Source organism: Chelonia mydas, chromosome 4, assembly GCF_015237465.2.
Source record: "Chelonia mydas isolate rCheMyd1 chromosome 4, rCheMyd1.pri.v2, whole genome shotgun sequence".
Classification (NCBI taxonomy): Eukaryota; Metazoa; Chordata; order Testudines; family Cheloniidae; genus Chelonia; species Chelonia mydas.
This window is the reverse complement of record NC_057852.1, coordinates 14661776-14685467: the sequence shown is the minus strand read 5'-3', so window position 1 is coordinate 14685467 and position 23692 is coordinate 14661776. Positions and strand designations below refer to the sequence as shown.

The 23692-nt window shown below is 41.5% G+C and overlaps 1 protein-coding gene across 2 annotated transcripts in view; it reads left to right on the top strand.

The window, feature by feature from the left end:
- Positions 1-1926: 1926 nt before the first annotated feature.
- The window catches only part of MOB1B (MOB kinase activator 1B), a 72513-nt gene continuing 50747 nt past the window's right edge, over positions 1927-23692 (top strand). The window contains exon 1 of one of the 2 annotated variants that reach the window (XM_043544724.1): positions 1927-2044. In XM_043544724.1, coding sequence (XP_043400659.1) covers positions 2031-2044 — 14 coding nt within the window. In that variant the 5' untranslated portion in view covers positions 1927-2030. Of the gene's footprint in view, positions 2045-2588; positions 2681-23692 lie in introns of those variants that run through there. The other variant, XM_043544723.1, reaches the window with a different exon arrangement.

Here is a 23692-nt window from a genome sequence, read left to right as displayed (position 1 = left end):
TCTGACAGTCACAGATTTCCTGTTTGTTGGTGGGCAAGTAAATAAACCTCTGTGTGCCACAGTTTCCCCACCTGTAAAATTGGGATAATGTTTTTTGAGTTCCTTGAATGGAAGGTTCATAGCTTCATGATTATAAGGCCAGAAGGGACCTCTGCGATCATCTAGTATGTCCTCCAGTATATGACATAGGAGTTCTCTGATTAATTCCTGTGTGAACTAGAGGAAATCTTTCAAAGTGGGGGAAAAATGGTACTATAAAAGTGCAAAGTATTATATTCCTTGGAAACCTAACTCATAGGACATTAATGGGTTATTAAATTCCTTTTGGGGAAGAGAGGGAGGGCAGATAGGCTGCAGAATGCATAATTTTAGGTTGTATATTTGTCCTGTGACAATTCTTAGTTAAAGCCATATATTTTCTCATACAGTAATGCTTCCTGCAGCTGTAGTCATAGCAGGGAGTGCTGCTTCCTTATATGAAACATACCTTAAAGAGGGGCCTGAAAGGATAATTTCAGTGGTTTATCTGAACCACCTAAGGTAATGAATAGCACACACAGGTTGGCAGTTCTGAGTATGCAGTGTGGACTGGACTGAGTGGTAGAGGTTTGGGAGAAAGGGCTTTTGTGGGACCTTGCTGTTGGGGTGGCCTGAGATGGGGTAAATTGGGCAGGTTTTGCTGTTAGGAGGCATTCTGGTATGTAAAGGGGCATTTGGCTTTAGTGAAGGCAAGGGGATGATGACAAAATAGTATGAGTGGGGGACTTGGGTGTTTTGTGGGGCTGTTGGGGGAAGTGGGGAAAGGGAGACTTAGGGAATGTTGGGGGCTTTGGATTAGCTATCTACTTAAATGTCTTTTTTCACCAAAATATCTGAGTTGCATCACAATAATTAATGGATTTTACCCTCACAGCACCCGCGTGAAATAGGGAACTATTGTCTTTGCAGCAGATGGGAAACTGAGGCACAGAATTACTATGCGATTTACCCAAGGACACAAATGAAATCTGTGAGTTAGTTGGGAAATGGACCCAGGTTTTCAGAGTCCCAGTCCAGTGCCTTGTCCACTAGACTAATCTCGTTACTGGGAGATGTTAGTGCAGAATGGTGGGTGTTGGGAATGGGGTGTAGTGGGGGGGTCTTCAGTTTAGAGAAATGCTAATGGGGAGGTGTTGCGGGTATGTTATGAGGAAAATACTGGTAGGGGCTTTGGATGGGGCAAGCACTAATGAAGGTTTACGGGAAGGTCTGGAATGCTGATAGACTTGTTATGAGGGAAATGCTATTGGGACTTTGGTGGAGACAGTTGTCCTGTTGAAGGTGGATTCTTGGAGGTTAAGGAGGAGGCAATGGGGGAGAGCTGGGAGGTATTTGGAGGAACAGTGCTGGTACCGGGGTGCCGTGACTGGGGAGAGGGTGTTGCGAGAAGTAGCGTTAAGTGAGTGAGGTACTAAGAGAGAGGCAGTAGTGGGAGGTTTGGGGGCTTGAGGTGCTGCAGAAATGGGGTGTAGTGTTTGGATGGGAGGCAGTAGGGTGCTATGGGCGGTGTTTGGAGGGGGGTGCAGCGTACAGGGGAGGCAGTGGGGCGCTGTGGGCATGTTTGGGGAGGAGGTGTTGGGGCAGGGTTAGTGCTGGGGGTGGTATGTGGGGTTTGGCAGAGGCAGGGGTGGGTGGTTTTGGTGGGCAGTGGGGGAAGAGTTGGGAGGGAGGGAGCGTGGGGGAGGCCGTGGGAGGTGGTTTTGGGGGGTGGCAGGGATGCTGGGGGTGGTGTTTGAGGAGGTGGGGAGGGGGTGTTTGGGGGCAATGTCACGGTGTGGGGGGGACCAGTGTGTGGTGGGGGGGGTCCTGAAGCAGCGGGGACGGAGGAACTCTACGGGCAGCGGCGGCGGGGATCCCGGCCCCGCACGGCGGAGGGAGGCCCCGGCTCTCCGCGCCCCGCCCCGCGCTCTCCCCCGCCCTCCCTGCGCCGGCCGCTGCCGCTGGGAGCCGAGAGCGGAGCCACTCGCTGGTCCCGCGCCGCCGCCTGCGCCATGAGCTTCTTGTTGTGAGTAGCGCCGGGCTCGTGCTGCCCCCCCCTCCTCCGCTGCCCCTTGGGACGCCCCCCCCCGCACCCCGTCTCTGCTTCTTTCCCCTGGAGCCCCCCACTTCTTCCTCTGCCCCCCCCCATCTTTCTTCCCTTTCTCCCATGCAGACCCGGCTCGTGTCCACTGCGGTACCCGGCCCCGCTCTGCTGGCGTGTGCGTTAGGAAGCAGCTCAGAGGCTCCCTCCCTAGTGGCTCCTCACAGCCACCATGAGCCCGCTCGCTGAGCGGGTCCCTCTGGCAGCACAGGAGCTGTGCTCACGCGCTTCCCCCGGCTCTTCGCTCCCCTGCCCCGCTCCCCAAAGCCCTGCCCGGCGGCGGAGAGCCGTGGCGCTCTCTCTGGCCGCGGGGGTGCTCTTGATGCAAGTAGGCAGAGAACGGTCGCCCCTGGTTTTGGCTGAGGCCAGCCGTGCGTGCCGCCGCTGCTGCAGAGAAATAGACATCTTGGACAATAACCCTGAGAAATCCCCATCCTCCTTCCCTGGGCTGGCCCTGAACCCGCCGTGCAAGGGTTGGTGTAACATGGTGTTCTGTTGTTCCTGTTCCATGTCTCCTAACGTCAGCCCGAGGGTTTGGGGCAGTGGGGAGGAGTGGTTCTTGTGAGTCCTGTTTTTTTTTTTTTTAAACAACATTTTTTAAAAAGGGTAGATTTCTAAAAGGAGAAGTTCATGATTACGTGGGACTGGGACCACCGGACAGCCTTGTAAATATCTCTCGGGCATGTAGAGGGCACAGTTTGTTTTCATAGAGGGAAACATGTTGGCATATTTCGTTCCTGGAGCCTGTAAATAAAAAAATGAAAAGGGAGGGCGGGGAAGGTTTAAAGGAAAAAAGATACAGGAAATAAATCACTGCACTCCATTAATATAGAGAAGTGAGACTTTCTCAAATGTTACTCTACAAAGACTATTCTGAATTTGCTCAACTGGGTAATATGGAAGTAGGCCAATGTTCATAAAAAATCTGCAGAGGGAAGCACAAGGTAGGAACTAAGTTAGACTTTTTCTTTTCAAACTAACTAAAAATATGTGCAGCAAAAACCTTTTAACGTGAGGTATTTTGGCTGATGTGTTAATGTAGTCCATTCAGCCTAATAAAACATTAGGAATTAAAAGTTAATTAAGGATTCAGATATTCCTTGTGCAGATGACTACCTTTCATCTGCTATAAATATAGCAAGCCAGGTAGCTAAGAAGGTGCTGACTGGATGGATGATAATGAAAAGGTAATTGTTTACTGCAAGGATACAAAGATCCTATAGGAATTAGTGACAAATCAGACACATGTAATACCTATGTTTTTGCTATTCAGCTTCATAGACTAGAGTGGAACTGAATGATCCTTGTTTCTCCCCTTGGGAGTGGAAAGAAGGTACTTAAGACAATTACTGTAAACCAGTTCAGTGACCTATTAACTAAACTGAGATGCACTCCAAAGGAGGAGGGAGTGGAATTACACAGCTGAAAAAGATACCATTTAATAGTTAAACTGGGGCCTAAATGGAGTTTACAAAACCTACTGGTGCTTAAAATTAAGCACAAACATAAGTCTTTGCTGGACCAGTGGCGTGGTATCTGAAAGGTGGTGAAGGCTTATATTGATAACTGTTAGATGCCCGTATGGTTGGCCTGATTCTAAAGAGCACGGGAGGAGATGCTTTCCTCTTGGGAACTGGAGTAGCAGCGACTCTCATCATGGAGAGACACAATCTTAATTACAGAGAGAATAGTTATTAGCTTCTTTTTATAAACCTAGTCATTACATTGATTAAGTTTGCCAAAACCAACCCAATTCATCTGAAATTGCAGATGCAGTATCTTAGTCCAGGGTAGAATTGGTAGATACCTACCAGCTGAATGACCAAGCTTGCTAGTCAGAGGTAGATACAAAAGATTATTGGGTGGCAGGGGCGCTGTCCTGGTTCGAAGCTTAGCTGTGCCCCTCCTCCACCATCCCAAGCTGCTGGGAAAGACGGTGGGTGACACCAGAATGCTGTCCTTGGATTCTGGTGTGTGTCTGAGAGTGGGGGATTGGTTTCATAATCCATGGCCCCAGGCTAATTGGTGTTAGAAAAATGTGAAGCTCTACCTTCTCCGGCTGCTGAAAGAGAAGGATAAACTTTCTGTCTCTTCTCCTTTTCCAGAGCCTCCTGGCTTTTGGAATGGGGTGAAGCAGGTCTCTGCTACTCTATCATTTCCTCCTAGCCTCCATTGGTCAGGGTCAACTTCCTGTATGAATAACTTCAGTGCCTGTTTCTGTTGCTGCTCAGCAAAGCCAGGAGCAGCAGCAAAGGTACTGGAGCTGTTTACCGACTCAGGAGGACAGACTGCATTTGCTTATAATTGAAAGAGTTTCTTTCAGATCTTAAGGTCTAGACATTTAAATGTTTTTTTAAAGTTTAAATTCAGCAGAAATGGATGCCTGTTTTCTTCCCCGCCTAGCTTTCAGCTTCCTACTGGCAAGTAGATATTTCAAGCATTTTAGATATTTCAAGCATCTTCGTAAAAATGGTTAATGTTATGTATCCTCAATTTCTCCCCTCCCCCAAATTATCTTTTATTATCCTGATTACACCCATCAAAAACAAAATCTTATGTAACACATGAACATGTTTACATATTCAATATCTCATTCACTTTTTAGGCTGCAAAATAAACACACTTTTTTAGACATAGCTTCAGGAGAAGGCTTAATTGCTGCTGCAGGTAACAAAGTGTTTTTCCCTCCTTCCCCCCCTTTCTCCAGTCCAATCATACAGTGTTGTCTTCTTATTTTTCAACTGGGTACACATTTTTATATTTATCTGATGCAGTTTTATTATGAAGGTTTTATAAAGATGCTTCTGTTAGGTGTACCATATGGTGATGTACCAGTCCTCTATACAAGTGCAGGTTATATCTTCATTAAATGCTATAATTCTCCAATTTGCCGCTGAAGCACAAGATAAAATCACACGTTCTCCTTGTCAACTGAGTTTCCAAATAACATAGCAGTGTGTTCTTATGGGGCCCAATCATGCTGGGTGCTGAGCGCCTCCTGAAATGTGGAGAATATTCTCAATTTCCATTTATCATACCATGATTATTCCATTCTTTTGATAGGGTTAGTTAGTGGTCAGCATGGAGTGCATTTGCTCAGTTTTATCTACCTATGTGCGAAGGATTCAAGGGGACATTTTTAACTTGAAAATAGCATTTCTTTTAAAATAAAAGTGAACCTACTATTATCAAAATAATATCTAATGTTATCATTGAGAGAAGTTAATGAATTTTAAAAAATGTTTTTATTTACTGCTTGTATTTAACAGAAATGTTGTAGGTTGTCACTTTCACTGTTTTCTGTGTATAATCAATATTTCCCACATTGAAAAGATCCTTGCAAACATCTGTAGGGGAGCAAAAAAAAGAGCACGACCTGTTAAAGAGTATATTCCATATCTATCAAAAGCTGGGTAAAAAATAAAAAAGTTAAGTTCCAAAAAATTCAGTTTGACAGATTCCTTTCAAAAGGAAATTACAGCAGAGTTGCAGAAATCATAGTCTGCATCTCCAAGGAAGAAATTAAAGATAGTTCTGTAGGCGTACCATCTGGCAACTTGCTACTGCTATCCTGAATTACTAAAACTGCCCTAGCAAAGAAGCTACATCAAAAAATGATTTTTAATAAAAATCCCTGACATAATTCAGGATCCTAAATTTTTTATTATCTAACAGTTGTGTACCTTTAAGATTATGTAATCCCCCATCCTTAAGGCCAATATAGAGTTTCATATTTTTTAATTTTTATTAAAATGAGCAGTCAGAATTGTCACATGCAGATTTCTGGCGAAAAAGAGCTGTAGGAAACAATTTCTGTGAGTTTATATTTGTTGGGATATATGCATTATTTACTGGTAAAATTTACATAAGCAGTCTCCCAATAAACATCAGTGTGAAGGTGACCTGTAAACAAAAGGAAAAAATGTGCTTCTTTCAATATCGTTTTTTGTTTCTTCGTGATGTTAAAATAAGACCTGACTTTTTTGTTTTTAAATCTACAAAATTCAGGCCTTCTTTATACATATGAAGGACAAAAAGAGAATGTGTGCCTACTCTTTTCCCACCTTCCTCCCTTCACTACTTCTTGCAGGTCCACTTCAAAATCAGAACTATAAAAATCATAAACACATTTCATAGCAGATAAATTACAGAATAGATATACTTTAGATAATTTTCTTGACTGACAAGAACTGTCTTTTGTGCCTCCTCTAGCCCACTCAATGCTCTTGAAGAACTGTCTGGCTATTCTCTACTTTTCTCAGCTTTGCCAGAAGTCAAACCAGTCTGTTGTTGTTTTGCTCCCTGCAATAATCTCTCTCTCTCTTTCCTCCTCCCACTCTAGTGTCCTGGCTGCTGCAATTGGGGGGGAGAGGGAGGAGTTTCCACTACTTTATCTGTCCCTAACCTCTATTGTTGGGGGATCCTTCCCAGTGATGCTTCTTGTAGGATTCCTAAGGTACTGCAGAATGAAACTGCCCTGATTCTGATCAGTTTCATGGGTGCTCATCGGGTTCCCAATAACAGTTGTGAAAACCCACCATCTGTTCAGTTTACACTCTGCTACAGTTTGGGAGACCTCAGAGCTACAGTAAAGGCATTGGACTGTGTGCAGACTCTGAGGGACACCCGTGTTGATTACATTCTGTGTGTATTTCGAAGGTTTTCTTTGCAACTGTAAGGTGCTAGAAACTTCGTTTTTTTTAAAAACTGAAACTCCTGAGAGTTTAGATTTTGCTGAAGCTTATGAAACTTAGCTGGGACAGCGTCCTACTCACCATATGCAAGGGAATTTTCCAAGCCCTGGTGGCAGCAGTGCCAGGTCTCAAGTAAACCTTACTTACTGTGAAATTAAAGTGTCACAACTGGTTCCATATGCCACAACGTCATCCAAAGAGTCCTAATAATAATCCCTCTTGAGGCTATGGTTTATGGAACCAGTTTGTGACACTTAATTTCACAACAAGAATTTTTAGTAATTATAAAGATAATTGGCTGTTTAAATGTATAGTCTTACCAAAAATCTGTTTAACATTATTTAAACAAAGTATTTTCAAATGGTGTAGCTAAAGTACTCATCACTTCTGAGTACTTCTGTTCAGCTCCTATTTTCAAAGGGTCAGAGTCCAAGGATTTGCTCCCATGCTGGCAGCTCGGGTCTTTCACTTTATATCCCTTTGTGATCCCTTCTTTGAAAGCTGTCGGAAACCCAAATGCTGAACACAGTACTAAAGCCTAAATGAAAACCCCCATTTTCCTAGTTGCCCCATCTTTAATATGATTTATTTTGCAATTATCAGACTGTCTTGACAATGTCTTTTAAAATGCTTGTTGTTTTATTTTTCCCTTTATGATCCCTTGGGAACTCAGAAAAGTTCTAGAAAACTTTTCTTCAATATTACACATGCACTGCCTTATCATAGGATTGCTCCCAAGCTCTGGGCTACTGGGACAGACTTTCTCCTTCATCAGTGCACTACTCCTACCCCATTTGTTGAACCAAAATAAGAACTGAAATACATCCTGATGCAGGGAACCCCATATGCTCTTACAAAGAACTTTAGGATCTTTTCCTACCCCCAAATAGGTGTGTGCCTACCATGCTTGAGCTATTGCTTCTTCTCCCTCAGATTATTAGAGCCAAATAATGTGTGGTATGCTCATTTGAGCTCCCAGTTACAAGATGAAATAGTACTACCCTGGGAGTGGTAGAATTATGGGGATGACTTTAAAACTCCATGATACTAGTGATGTTGCAATGAATTTTAAAGTCCAGAGATCACATCTGAAAGACTTCTTTACATAAAATTTTATTTTCTGAGATACATAAATGAAGGACTGAATGGATACTGCGGTTGGACTTTTTTTCATTTATTTATGCCCATGCGGTGTGTAAAAGAAGCATTAGTTTAAAAAACAAACAAAGACATTGACAAAGAAATAACATAGTTCATTGTGGAGATTTCTTACATGTTCACCACCACAATAACTACTGCATCTTAATTACTTCCAAATGTGTCCTTTTATGCCAAAATTGTTTCATACTTCTAATTTCCCCTTGATGTTTATTTTTCTGAGCCTATACTACTAGTTATTATAATTGTAAAATGAAAATAAGAACAGAACCCTGACCACTTTCAGAGGCAAGATTTCTGTGTGCAACGTTGTTTATTTTGATCCTTTAATAATATTTATTTTGAAAGTACATCATACATGTTTTTGATAAGACTGTACTGAGTTCTTGAACTTAGAACTGTACCATCCTACAGGAGATTGTGGTAACAAGACACCAGAGGTACAATTTTTTGTCCCCTGTTTGCAAAAGGATGAAGATGGGTATTGGAAAGTGATTATATATTAACTGTTGTTGCAAATGTTACTTTTTTAAAGCTTCATAAACATGGTGATATCCTGGTACATTGACAGAAATCAGATATGTTCATGAAACTGCTTGTCTATATTAGCAAATCTCGGCAATTTTATCCGTTACATGATTAGACCTTCTACTTATCCTCCCTTGGCACTAGATTATTGTTGTTTCCATTAGTACTTAACTTGCAGCCTCAGTACTCAACTTTACGCAAAAGTAAATAAATGAAACTTAACTAGGGAAATAAAACCTCTCTTGATTTTATTTTAAAAAGGAAAAACTAGAAGGCTATTTTTATTAGTCTATCTTAGCTCTGCAGTAGTATACAATAGGAAATACTGTGGTATTGGAGATATTAATAGGAAATTTTACCGGCAAATTAAATAAACTGCAACATATGCCTTGGCATGTCTTATTGCTTAATTAACCAAAACGTTCCTACTAAATCTGAGAAACAGTGAGCTTGCTGAAAAAATGAGATGTAACTGTATGAGAAACTTTACTGTCAGAGGATTAGAGCAAGGAAGGTCATCAGTCACATTGACTCAGTTGTTGCAGAATCCCTTTCTGACAATGAGGAATATTCCTTTGTCACATTCTACAGACCATCTTTTATTTTCTTCCCATTAAATTTAAATTGAGTGGGATTGCATGAATCCAGTGTTTAGCTTTGCCTTCTCATGTTTTTTGTTTTTTTTTTTACATAGCCATCTAGAAACATCTTGTAGAATCATCGTTTGGCTTGACATTGCATGCTCTGTACCTGGTTTTGCTTTTGTGGCAATAAAACATAACTGGCTAGAGTTGCTCTAGGTCATCTGTTTCATGACACTGCTAGTACCATTGGAGGAGAACTACTGGAATGCATTTGTATCATCATGCTGAGTATTATCCTCTGCTCTAAGTCAGCAGAGACTGAGCTATCAAAAGGTAGCTGAAAAAATCTAAAAACTCCTTTGAAAGTGTGGATGAGAGTTCTTTTGGTCCTTCTTACTTTTCTCACTGACTCCCAGTGGGAGCTCTTCCTGAGTAAACCCTTTGTATGACTCATCTTTTCACAAAGAAATACACTGAACGTTAAAAATGAGATTACTCCTATAGAGATATACTCTGAAGTATTATAGTAACATCCAGTGATTCTGACTGAATTTTCTCAAACCGTGTGTGTCCAGGCATTTTGAGTATGGACCAGTTTAGATATAACTGATTATAAGATGGATCTTCTGTTCATTTCACTTTTCTACAGGAGGTGCTTTTCATATGACCTGCTTTTTCATTAATAGATTCCAACACCAAAAGGGACCATTGTGATCACTTAGCCTGACTTCCTGTAAAAACAGACCATGGAACTTGCACCAAAATAATTCCTTGAGCACATCTTCTAGGGAAACATTCAATCTTGATTTAAAAATCGTCAGTGATGTAGAATCCACCATGACTCTTGATAAGTTGTTCCAATGATTAATTACTCTCAGTTAAAAATCTATCCCTTATTTCCGGTCTGAATTTGTCTAGCTTCAACTTCCAGTAATTGGCTCATGTTATACCTTTCTCTGCTAGACTGACAAGCCCATTTTTCAGCATAACTGTCTTGCTGCATTCACTTTCCCAAGGCTGGCCGAGCAGCACTCCCATGTTGACACATCAGGTGCATCCAGAACACATTAAGGTCTATGCAGGGACTCTGGAAGTGGGAACAGAGGTGTGGTAGAAGGGAAGGAAGAGCTAGAGGGTGAGGATCTAGAGACACGTGGTGGATGCTTCAAACCCCACTTCAGAGAAACTTGACCTTACTTCTTCCTTTCCCCCCACTCCATTTAGATATTTTTTTCTGAATTCCCCACCTCTGTCTATCTACAAAGTAGCACTGCAGTCTCTTAGTACCACAGAGCTGCTATTAGTTTTGCTGGAGGGGCAGGAGTAGCTCCTGTTGCTAAAGTGTTCAGAACATCATCCTGATACTAGTATATCATTCTGTTCTTGTGAATATAATAATTAACTTACTGATTAGAATTCTCCTAAACTGTTCGCAGTCTCACAGTTCCACTCTCACATGTTACATCATCTCTACCAGAAATTATATTTTAAATGACTGGAAGTATTGCTTCCAGTAGTGGGTTGAGTCTCTAATTCTATGCCATGTTCTATAGCTCTCAGCTTTATGTTACACATTTCAGTGGTGCTCTGTTCACGTGGTGGCTTTTCTTTCCATCTAAATGTGTGAATTGACTCAGCAGTTCATCATTTTTTTATGGTACAAAATCATTGTCTCAAATGCACAAAGACAAAACCCCCATTCTTTTGTAATTAATGAATGTAAAAGTATTTTTTCCCCCTGAGACTGTCTCTCTAAATGTTTAGAAGCAGTGAATTTTTTGTGATTCAGAAGTGAATGGCTTCCATGCTCTTCTCCCATTCCCTCTCCACTTGGAGGAAAAAATATGGCCATTAAGAGCCTTTTGGTCTATTAAGTCTTGACCTTAAATACATTGACTTATATCACTTCAGTATAACTTCAAATATCTAGAAGGTTGTAGGCATTCTTCCCTTCCCCCACAAAAAAAGTCTCTTGTTTCCTCTTGAACTGTTTCTGGTTCCAAATTTCTGTCTGTCTTTTGTGCGAAGACATTTCTGCCTCACTTGTTTACCCTCTGGTTAGTCTCTCTCTCCCCCTTTCTTACAGTCCACAGCTGCCATTTAGCATCTGTCCATTTATATACTTACTGTGATCCTATCCCGTCTTGGTTCTCTTTACTCTAAACATTATAGCGTCGTCCCCTCTCTCTGAGTTATTTTGGTTGCCCTTCATCACACCTGCATCACGGGGTGTTGGGACAGGACCCAGAATGCCCCTCTGCCCCCTTCCCATGAGCCACAGCACCAGAATGGGAAGAGGTGCTCTGTGGGATAGCTGCCCATAATGCACCGCTCCCAATGCTGCTGCAATGCCGCAAATGTGGCCACGCCAGTGCGCTGTCAGCTGTCAGTTTGGACAGACTGCAGCGCTTTCCCTACTGCGCTGTCCGAAGGCGGGTTTAACTCACAGCGCTCTACATCTGCAAGGGTAGCCATGCTCTTAGTCTCTTTTCTGTTGTCTTGTGAGTTGTAACGATAGTAGGTAACACCTGTTCAGGCATCTGTATTTTCGTTTGAGCTATATATGATACTTCTTTGCAGGAGTCAAGCAATTTTAGCTGACATTAGTTATATCATGATATGAAATCTGGTACCTATTGCATTAAATATTGAGGATTATGTAATGAAGCTTTTGTGATGGTGTAATATATTATAGTATAGATTTTGTAGAATTTTGATAGCTTATTCATGATCACCTCCTATCCCTTAAGTTTTTCTGTTGTGCTTTGTTTTAGGGCTAGTCTACACTAGAAGTGCTATAGCAGTGCAGCTGCGCTGCTGTAGCACGTCTGGTGAAGACACTTTATGCCGATGGGAGAGCTCATAATAAAACTGCCTCCATGAGAGTTGGTAGCTATGTCGGTGGGAGAAGCTCTCCCGCATACATAGTGCTGTCTACACCGGTGCTTAGGTGTAACTTGCATCACTCAGGAGGGTGTCTTATTCACGCCCCCTGAATGAGATAAGTTATACCAACATAAGTGGTAGTATGTACAAGCCCTTCATCTCTTGCCTCTGATTATTTTAGTCTTTATTTTATTTCCTTAAGTGAACACTGCGTACCATTAATCAACTCAGAAGTGTAATCTAAGGCCTGGTCTACACCTAATAATTCGCTTGACCTAGCTACATTGCTCAGGGCTGTGAAAAATGTCATGCCCTATGCCAGGGGTGGACAGCTTGAGCCTGAGAAGGAGTCACAATTTACCAATGTACATTGCCAAAGAGCCACAGTAATATGTCAGCAGCCCCCCATCAGTTCCCGCTCCCAGCGCCTCCCACCCGCCATCAGCCCCGCCAATCAGCTCCTCCCCCTCCCTCCCCGCACTTCCCGATCAGCTGTTTCGTGGCATGCAAGAGGCTGGGGCGGGGGGGAAGGGGAGGAGCGAGGGCACGGCAGGCTCAGGAGAGGGGGTGGGAAGGGGTGGAATGCGGGCAGGGCCTGGGGCAGAGCAGGGGGTTGAGCAGTGAGCACCCCCCGGCACACTGGAAAGTTGGCGCCTGTAGCTCCAGCCCCGGAATCGATGCCTATACAAGGAGCCGCATATTAACTTCTGAAGAGCTGCAAGCGGCTCCAGAGCCACAGGTTGGCCACCCCTGGCCTATGCAATGTAGTTAGGTCAACCTAACCCCCTACTGTAGACACAGCTAGGTTGACAGAAGAAATTGTCCATTGACCTACCTACTACTTTTCGGAGAGATGGATTTTCTACATTGCTGGAAAGTTTTTTTTCTGTCAATGTAGGATGCATCTACACCACAGTCCTACCGAGGCATAGCTGTGCTGCTGTAGTGTAGATATACCTAAGTGTATACCTTCAGGTTTCTACACGATGTTTGGACTACTTTTTCTGGTTTTTCACGTTTGTATCATCAGCCAGTTTTATATACCTTATAGAAAGAGGTAGAATTACAAACATGTATTTAATAGTGTGACCCTTTGTGAAATGCATCTCTTTTTTGCAAATCTCTTAACTATTTCTTATTGATATCTTTAAAAAAATAAAGCTTTGAACCCCATTTCTAAACTGTCTAGATAGCATGGGAACAAAAGAAACTCTGCCCCTGCAGGTCAGCCATCTCTGTCTCTGGTTGGATTTACCTTAGCCATTCACAAAGTGTTTTTCAAAAAAGTGCTGATCAGTTACAGTTGTTTTTTGTGCACTCACAATATCAAATCAGTTCCTTAAATCCAGTTTTGTTTGCTGTTTCTAATTTGCTCTTTAATTAATTAACTTCAAGAATTTGTGTACAGTTGGGTTCTGAAAATCCATGCTTCTTGCCCTCCATTATGTTGTATCTAAATAGATTTGAAGGATAATATCATCACAAAGAGATTATTTAGGCTGCAAAGGGATATAACTAGAAATAATGAAGTGACATTAAGAATAGTTTGGCTTGAATACCAGGAAATTTCTTATTGATGAGATCTGTGTAATTATAGAATAGTCTCTCAATGGAAGAGATAGAAAGAAGCCTGTTGTATGAAACATTTTCACCTTGACTGGATAAAGAATGGGGAGAAAAGTATTGTAAAAAGTATTGTAGTGAATACTACAGCACTGAGAAATCAAAAATGGGAAAGTCTTGTTAATCATCTAGTCTAGATCGATATGAGTCTGTATATGACATGCAAACTTTATTCCTTTCTTAATGTTTCTCATATCTATTGTGTAGTTGTAGTCAGACTTGGTATCAAAAGTGGGCTTGGTGTTTTGGGTTTTTTTTTTTTTTTTTAATTTCTTTATCATCAGTAATGGTGATTTATAATCTTCATGTCTGATCTCTTGTGGGCCCTGGTATATCACAATGTGTGTTGTCCTGTCTGTCGTATCTGTACCCATTTGTCCTTCATCCCATGGCCCCACCAAATTACTGCCTTCTTTGTAACGCTCCACTGTCTCATGCTTACCATTGCATTAAGTGCAAGTTCCTCATCCTCTCAGATCCCTACATGTCTGTGCACATGCTCGTATCTCTCCATCTTCCTGATTGCCTGTCCCTCTTGTCACTTCACCCATACTACTCTTGCATGGAATGCCTTTCCAAACTTTTGCCAAGTGTCCTCCCTCTCTACACTTTAATCTCTTCAGAACTAACTTCTTCTACAGGACCTTCCTATGTCAAGATTTCTGAAAGCATATTGACATTATAATCCCACAAGCAGCCTAGACCTTCTTTCTATACTTTCTGTTCTGCGTGTTTAACTTGTATGTGACAAATCTAACAGACTGCTGTCTAATATTTAGACCAGGGGTCTCAAACACACGGCCCGTGGAGTATTTCCTGCAGCCCGCCATAGGCGCCAACTCCACTGGCAGCCAAGCTCCCCTCCCCACCTGCCTTCCCCCTTCCCTCCCCCAGTGCACCGCGTCCCCGCCCCTCCGCCTACCTCCTAGCGCTTAGGACTTTCCAGGAGGGAGGGGGAGGAGCGGGGACGTGGCATGCTCGGGGAGGAGGTGGAGAAGAGGCAAGGCTGAGGCAGGGATTTGGGGAAGGGGTTGGAATAGGGGCAGGGAAGGGGCCTCATGGATAGGGGTGGAGTCGGGGCAGGGCCGGGGGCAGAGTCCTAGAATCATAGAATATCAGAGTTGGAAGGGACCTAGGAGGTCATCTAGTCCAACCCCCTGCTCAGAGTGTGGGGATGGCTTTTGTATCTTTGAATGAAAAGGTTTCAGTGGTGCGGCCCTCTGGCCAATGTACTAGTCCTCATGTGGCCCTCATGTTGATTTGAGTTTGAAATCCCTGATTTAGACGGCATAATCTGCAGAGCTGAGACTGTTTTCTTCCATATTGTACACAGTACTGAGCGTGTTTTTGGCATTTGTTAACATTATAAAAATACTGTTCTGTTGAAGGGCTCTACTTTTCCTTAGTCTGCTATTGCGTAAATTGCAAGGTGTACGGCCTTAGTTTTCATTCTTGCTGTAGGGTGCACTTGGAATCTTTCTCAGTGGCATATGGAGCTTTTCTGATGGTGTGATATTTACAACTATATTGTGCTCCGCTTCTGTAAAGGGGAATGTACTTTACATTCAAGTACAGTAGAAATATTAAAGTATTCCAATTTCTTTTTTAAGGCCAGATTTTATGTTTAGGGAAAGATGGGCTTCACAGAAATCTGAATGATTTATTGCTTAACCTTCCTTGGCTGATTTGTTTAGCAGACATTACTGAGTGGTTCCCAGAGTCCTCTGCCATGTTTGCGTGCCCAGATGCTTGTGGTGGAAAAACTTGACTGTGTTTTAACTTTTAATTTTTGGAACCTTTTCAGTGAAATGAGGGAGGGACCTTGTTCTGACTATTTTAGTACCTACAAGTTGTCAAGGAAGCAAATATCATCAAACTCTTTCCCTCTAAGTAATTTTGAAAATAAAACTGGGTGAAAATTTAACTCTTGTTTTGAGTTTGCCCTCTGACTTTTTTAAAAGCACGTTAATGCTAGTGAAAAGAAATATGGACCTGTGCAAACATAGTAAGTGGAAAAAGTAATACTAGGGAGAAAGTAGCCCCATTAAGTATAAGTAGAATTAAATTAGTGACTCAGATAGTTGAGATGTTGAACTCCTTCTTTACATCTGTCCAAGAAAAATATCAAAGTTTGAACAGTAGACTAGGAAGGCAAACTCTGTTCATATATTTAAAAATAAAAAAGTTACTATCAATTTTAGAATAGGTAAATGAATACTTGAAAAATATGAGCTTAACCAAGTGGTCCAATGTATCTTATACATCCTAGGATATTAAGGAAATTGTCCAACAAATTTATTGGACCACTGACCATTCTATTTGAAAAATCATGGAAATCTTCAAGAAACCAAAGTATTGATTTTTAAAATTTGTTTTCAGATAAGTAAAGATCGATCCTGGCAATTTAACTTCTTAGAAATCTAATTTCTATTTGTAGTAAAATGAGGAAAAATACCAAGTGAAAAGTCACTGGACATCTAGAGAGTAGTGAAATGAATAACAAGAAACATGGAGTTTGTAATTAAGAAATTATGCCCGACAAACTTGATTTGCTTTTTATAATAGACTTAGTGGAAGGGAATACAATAGATATATTTAGACTCTAGAAAGAATTTGGAACTGTCTCACAGATTTAATTGAAAAATTAATTTAAACTATCTTTGAAAAAGTTATTCCAGGTCATTTTTAAAACTGTCTGAAAGTCCATAAAGAAAAAGTAATGGCAAACAGAAGTTCTTTGAGTTGGGGCAAGAGGTGTGTAGTGAGCTAGAGAAGGGTCAGTGGTAGGAGTAGTCTTACTTAACACTTTCTAGTGTTCCCCCTCTTCCAGAGCATACATGATTTTCATCAACATGCTTGTAGACTGGGAGGAATTGCACATATCAGTAAGTATAGAGGAGTAATAAAAAGGGACTTAGAAGTAAGTGTGCTAGATAAAATTGAATTAGAAAGATGTGTAGTAAAGTTTCCTGAATAGCTTCTCGTGAGGGACTTTGTGAAAGACTTTTTGAAAGGCCAAATAAACTGTCAGTTGATTCTCCCATATTTGCTATTTCTGCACCTGTAATAATGAATTCTGTGGTGGACATTGTTACCAGAAAGATATGGACAAACTGAAGGGAATTCAAAGAAGAGGCTGGAGATGTTGACTTATGAGGAAAGTGTAAAAGAGCAAGATACCTATAGCCTGGAAAACAACTACAGGGATGTAGGAAATATTGCATCTTTTCTAATTGTGTAGACTTAAACATCAAAGATGCTTCGAGACTCAGTTAGATATATATAAGGTTATAACTAAGAGTAAGAGTCTGCAGCTAAGAGAGAAACTTCCTGACAGTGAGATTTATTTAGCTGTGGAATAACACAGCTAGGGAAACTGGAATCCTCATCACTTGGAACTTCTCAGTTTGGCTCAGACTAGACAAAACCCTAGGAAATTTACTGTAAGGAACAATCCTGTCCTAGCAGGGAGATGGACTAGGTGACAGGTTTCTTCTTTTTCTAACTACTCTGAATCTATAAGATATTGGTAATAGAAGTACTGTAAGAAATTTGTTTCCTGTAACCAGTTAAAAGTATTCTCCTCCCACCCCCCACCCCCCACTCTGGATGATTAAACTTGTACTTCTGCAACCAGTTATTTGCTTCCACCTAGAGCACTTGTTGCTCAACACAGATTATTTTTCTCTTCTTCCCTTCCTTCAGAATACAGGGAAATATGTTTGTTTATTTGTATATGATATTTTGAATTGTAGATGAGTTTGTTGTGGGTGAGAAGGGCAGCATAAACCCTACCTTCTGTACCTGCAAGAGCTAAAGTCTGTGGGAGGCTTGAATCGCTTTGGCTGCTAAAGCAGTTTCAGGGGCCCCTTGCTCTCTTCCTGATATGGCACCCAGCCAACTCTTTGACTTCTTGGTCTATTGTAGTTCTTCAGTGTGTGACGTGCCAAAAGGAAACTTCATCTCCGCATTGTGATTGATCTATCTCCTGTCTCTCTTTTTAATCTGTGACAACAGGAGCACCAGGAAGCCATTTACGAAGTGCTCTGCTGCTGCAATATTTGCTGTGTAGAGACCTGCACTGTTTAAAGGCTCTATTCAGTACTGACTGCTGTTGTTGAAGGCTGCTTGTGGCACACAGGCTGTCCCTCGGCTGTTAGGCTTTGTATAGTTTGTGTTAATTAATGAACAGGCTATTGCTGGTTTCATTGTAAAGCTGTAGCATAGTCTGTTGTTATCAAGTAATAAATGAATCATCCTGTCACTACACTTTCTCTTCAGTCCCCCTTTTTCAGTGCTGCTGTTTGTGCTACTATGGACAAAGCTTTATAAAGTTAAGCCACTTTCACAACCAGTAGGCTCTTCTGGGAGTCAGTTCAGCTGTGTTTTACAGTGTGTGGAACTTGGTACAGTAGTATCCAGTGATTCCAGCTCTGACTTGCATTGCTCTCTGAAGGTTCCCCAGAGGTCAAAAGTGCATTCAGTGATCACATGTAAAAACTTGGGTGCATTTATTTCAGGGTGTAAGCATATCAAACTTTTGCCTATTTCCTGGTTTAGAAGCCACACTTTGTTTGCATTGCACTGTGGAGAAATGCTGCAGCAAACCCTATAAATTCCTATTCATACCACAACGGTGACTAGATACTTGGGACCTCCCATCACCATAGTAACTGTGAACATCACAAATATTGATGACAATATTCTGAGAAGTAGGGGAAGTGTAATCCTCCTTATGCAGGTTAGAAAACGGGCACAGAGACTAAGGCTACATCTACACTACAGCCTAGGGAGTCTGAGTCCCCTGCTTGTGTATACATGTTCACACTAACTCTCCATGAGCAAGCACAAACATAAATAGCAGTGTAGCCATGGTAGCAGCATTCTGAGCCATGTCAAGTACATACCTTGTCAGGTATGTACTTGTCTGTTGCCGCTGCCCATGCTAGCATGGATGCACTGCTATTGGACTAGCTCATTGAGAGCTAGCGTGGGTATATGTACATGAGCAAGGGAAATCACACCCCTAGCTTGTAGTGTAGATATAGCCTAAGTGACTTGCTGCATAGGAAGCATATGGCCAAGCCTGGAGTTGAACCTAGATCTCCTAAATCCCAGTACAGTTCCTTAACCACAAAGCCATCCTTTTGCCCTGGTTTAAGATAAACTGTTCAGTAACACAATATTAAAGACAACACCTGTGCCTTTTTCTGTCTAACACAGGAATGCTTTTTCTGACATTTGTATGTTCATTAAATTTCTGCTAGGTGAATTCTAGACTTGGGGTTTGCTTTACATCAAAAAATTTAAGAAGAGCTTCCATAACAAATAACATCTGTTACTTTGCCAGTGTGGCCAACCCCAAGTGTTCAAAAAATCATAATTGGCTCAAAAATTATAAATGTGGGGTTCTTTTTATTTGCCTCATAATTTTTGAGGCTTTAGAGTTAACATATTCAAGTTTTTCTTAGCAATCATGATGGCTAGAAACTAACTTCTCTCTCATTGAATCACTCTCATTGAAATTGGTGGTTTTCAGAATCACATGACTTTGAGGAGTTGGGACTTGAAGAAAAACACCGGAGACTTTCAATAAAATTGCAAGCATTGGCAGCATTTTGGCTCACTTCAAAGTGTACACAGGAGTTGAACAGGCTGGAACTGGGAAGTAGGAATTGCTAAATACACACACACTCTCTCATTATCCTGACCAGCCTTTTTTCAGGTTGCGTACTGTAACATTCCTCCTTGACCTAGGTCTTGGGCACCAAGCCAGAAAGGAAGGTGTGGTCGTGCATTGTCTTCAGTTTAAAGTGGGCAAGAGCAAGTGCTTGAACCGGGAAATGAAGCTCCCTTCCTGGTACAGTAGGGTCAAACAGCAGAATCTCCAGGAAGCATTTCAAATGAAAATTTGGAAAGCTGTCTTATTTTGAAGTGTGCAGGAGCTGTGAATGAAATACAGTATGGATGAGTTTGTCTGAAAATGTTTGGAAGCCAAATCAGTATTTTCACTGAGTATCACACAGTTATTCTTGAGGATTAGCCAGAAGGCTCACTGAATAACACTACTACAACGGGGTGGACCTATCTATGGGGAAAATCTTGATTCTCGTTGCGTGGGTTGTAAAATTTAACAAGTCCTAGGGAAATAGTTGGGAATGAGGAAGAGGTGCAAGCTGGTGCAAGTCTTCGGTAACCTCAACAACTGGTTGAAGCCTTGGTGTACAGTAGGTGTGCACCTCACATGAAAGGGTAAAAGGCATTCCTGAATGAAGAGATTGTTGAAAACTCTGGTTGCTGCTGTCTCTAGTTAAGAATACTATGTTATTAGCCTTGAGGAGAGGAACAGCACATCTTCCATCCTCCAAACAAATTATTGTTTGAAGTCTAGAGCTCCGTATTTTACTTTAGGTACAATGGTTACATTTATACCAGATATTAGCAGCTAAGGGAAATGGCAGCTTTTCAAGACATTTATCAAAGGGCTTGCAGTTGCCATTTTATTTTATGGCAGGTGAAACAATAAATAGCAAATAGACTGTATCCAGAGGTGTGTGTAATAGGAAGGATGCTGGATACAAGGGATTAAAAATTAATACCAGATTTTTGCCAGTTGCAGTTTAGAATAAAAAAGCATTTACCCTTGAATTACATTAATCTAAAAACAACAAACAGTGGTGAATGGAAGGGATGTCTAGGTGAACTTGTCCGTAACTTGCATAGTATGGCATTCTGTTCGCTTCCACAGATGTTCCCCTTCTCAAGCCCCTTCTCCAAAATATTGGGATGTGTTTTTGACAGCTTTATGTCATAAATCAAAAGTTTCCATTGGCTTTTTTTTCTTGGCATGTATCTTATATCTGTATGCCTCATCAGTTTAATGCCACTGCTTGATGGGAAACAGAAGGAAGTAAAACTGACATTTAGTACTGAGACTGGAAGCAGAATAAAATGGCCATGCATATGCTCTATTTTTTCTAAATAATTCAGGAGAGTAGTAAGAGAGTACAGTAGGCTATTAATTTGTCATCTTTGAAGACCTGGATTCAAATTCTGATTGGGTTACAGGTGAAAATGACTTGGGATTTTGCAACCCGGGCCCAAATGTATATTGCTATTCTGAAAACTACTGTACAGCTTGATGCAACTGGGAGTGTCTCTTCATTAGAAAGTCCAGGCCTGGAATATCATAGGGGCTATCCCAGAGTCTATTCTAGTGGTCCAAATATGGGAGTTCGGAAATCTGAATTATTTTCCAGGCTTTGCTACTTTAATCTGTGTGATATTGGTAGGATCACTTAACCTCCCTGTACTTTAGTGTCCTGTGAAATGGGACTGATATATACTTTCCTCATTGTGTGGTATAAAATTCTCTGCTTTTGGTAGAAATGTGCTGTGTTAGCAAGAAGCGTTTATTAATATTGCTCAGGATGGAGATATAGTGGCAGATGTCTGAGGAACCCCACATGTTGTCCAGGTAGGAAGGTTTTCCAAGTGAGAGCTATCAGTTTACACAGAATCTAAGCATTTACTACACCCATCTCTTTTTCATGGTCACCACACAAAATAGGATTTTCTGTCCCTGATAGTTTTGGTGAAAACCTTCCAAACATGAACTGAGTGTAAACCAGTACTGTGCTAACTTCACGGGTCTACAGACAAACAGTTTTTAGTGCCTTAAAAAACAGAGGCTGGGTAGATTAGCACAGGCCCTACCTCCTCTCTGAGCAGCCTGGAAAATCCTAGGTTAGGAAACAGGAACACAGAGAGAGAGAGAGAATACCCCTTCTGCAGTGTTGTTGATACTTGCAATTTTGCCGTGTCTTGCAATATTTGATGTTTTACATAAAAACCCAGCACATATAGAGAGGAGATTATGGAAGAATCCCATCTTTCATTTTTTAAAATAAAACACATTTCTAGACTTCATGGTTGTAGAGAAAAGCTTGAAAATGTGATCTGAGTGTACCCTGAAGGAACAAACAGCAAATTAGGAGCCCAAAATGTATTATATTTGTAAAATCTCATGGGGTCTTGTAACCTGACTCATCCATTTTGAATGCTTGGGTTGGCAATAGTGTTCCAGCAGCCAAAACGGATGGAGGATAGGCTTCAAATTAGTCAGACACTTTGTATTTAGAGACTAATACGAAAGATGGAGCCTCTGGCTATTCTTTGTTCAGCCATTTTTCATGTCTTGCACATTGTTCATTTGGTCTGTGCATGTATTCAACCAGTCTTATCAGTTCTTAATTTTCAAGGATGGTTCTTCAGCAAAGTAGTCACAAACGACTTTTTTTTAAAATCCTTTGGATTATATCGGGAACTTCTTTCCAACAACAGGCAGACCTTACCCTTGAAACTGTGATAATTCAGAAACAAATGAAATAACAAAACTGCTGTTGCCTTTTCCACAGTATGCTCACTGAGTGGTCTGCTTCCCGCTGTCCAGTTTGTCTGTTTGGTAAAACTGTGGGCAGATTTTACACTGAATATTCATCTTGACATCTGAGACTTGTAGTAGACTGTCTTCATTGCCTTCAGTCAGTGTACTGACCCAGAACGTTGAGAACAGACTGAGTGGCTGTGGAGCTGTTATAGTTTATAGTAAAGGCTGACGTATGGCGGTGCTGCTGTGGGGGTTGAATGAAAGAGACTTGTGCAAGGACTACGTCATGTTACTCATGTGGCTTTGTCCTCACGAAATATTACATAAATCTTCTTTTTAATCCACATCATTTAAATTGCTGACTTAATGTGTGGTGAGATCGTTGCATGTAGAATCTGTGAATCAAGCAGCACTTGCTGCCAAGCTTGCCATTGCAATAAAAATAATTTCTTTGGGATCTGGATCCACAAGCAGTGTAATAAGCATAGTACAGGTGTCATGCTTTCATCAGTCTCGCTTTTTGCCCAGAAGGTAGACAGCATCATTTTATCCCAGCTGGAGTTTGAGTGACTCACACAGCCAGTCCCAACTCGGGTGTGGTACTACAAATCTAGAGGGGGCAAAAATGTGCGTTACTGTCCATGTCTGAGGTGATCAGGTGCTCTCTCTCTCTCTGGCCTCGCCAAGGATTGAGGAAGTCATTCCTCAATAGCAGTGCTGTATGGTCCTTTACGAGCACAGTGAGTCTAAGAAGGCTTTGAGACTCAGAGAGAGGTCCAATTTCCAGAAACTCTAAATCCTTCCCCCTCTGCTCTTTTCCCAGTCAGACAGTAACAGAACTAGAGCCCTGTTTTTGGTCAGGAGCTACATGCTGAATTAAAAATAATACTAGCCTACAGAAAGATTTGGGGTGAAATAGTTGCTCTTCTCACACTTGTTCCATTGAAATGAAATGTAGGTATCACTCCCATGTTTTGTGGCTTAATTTTCTCGGCTATTTATAAATAATCGTTTTACCCAAAAAGGAAAACCTACAACATGTTACAATTCATGTCTTTGTGTGTGTGTGTGTGTGTTAGCCCCATCATGTGGGTGGGTTATTAGGTGTGCACAGGTGGCCCTGTCTGACTCCCAGTTGTCCCCCCAGTCTTTGGGGGACGGGATTCCCCCCCCCATTCCCCAGAGTTGCCCCAGATTCTTAGAGGGGTCGGGGAGACAGCTGATTCGCCTTCCACTCTCCTGTGATGTTTGTTAAAGGCTGCTGCCTCTTCAGATCCTGCTGCTCCCACTGGCCTCTTCCCATTGTGCTGTAGGAATCTACCTGAACAGGGGGTGGGGTTTCAGCATGCAGAGAGGAAGTGAAAGAAGATGAATTGCAGGACCCCTCAAATGTATTCAAAACTTTTAAAAATGTATGTTGTATATTTTAGGTCACATTTGGCCACTTAACTTGATGTTCCTTTTCAACAACGATTTATTTAGGAAGTTTTAGAAGTTTACAAATCACTGCCATGTAAATATAAGAAACAATAGCTTTGTTTAAAGAGAGATTTCATGTTAATAAAATCAGATCTCTCTATTTAACACAGTAAACATGGGTTCTCAAACTGGGGATTGAGGTTATTATGTGGGTGTCGCGAGCTGTCAGCCTCTGCTTAGCTTCCAGCATTTATAATAGTGTTAAATATAAAAAAAGCCTTTTTAATTTATA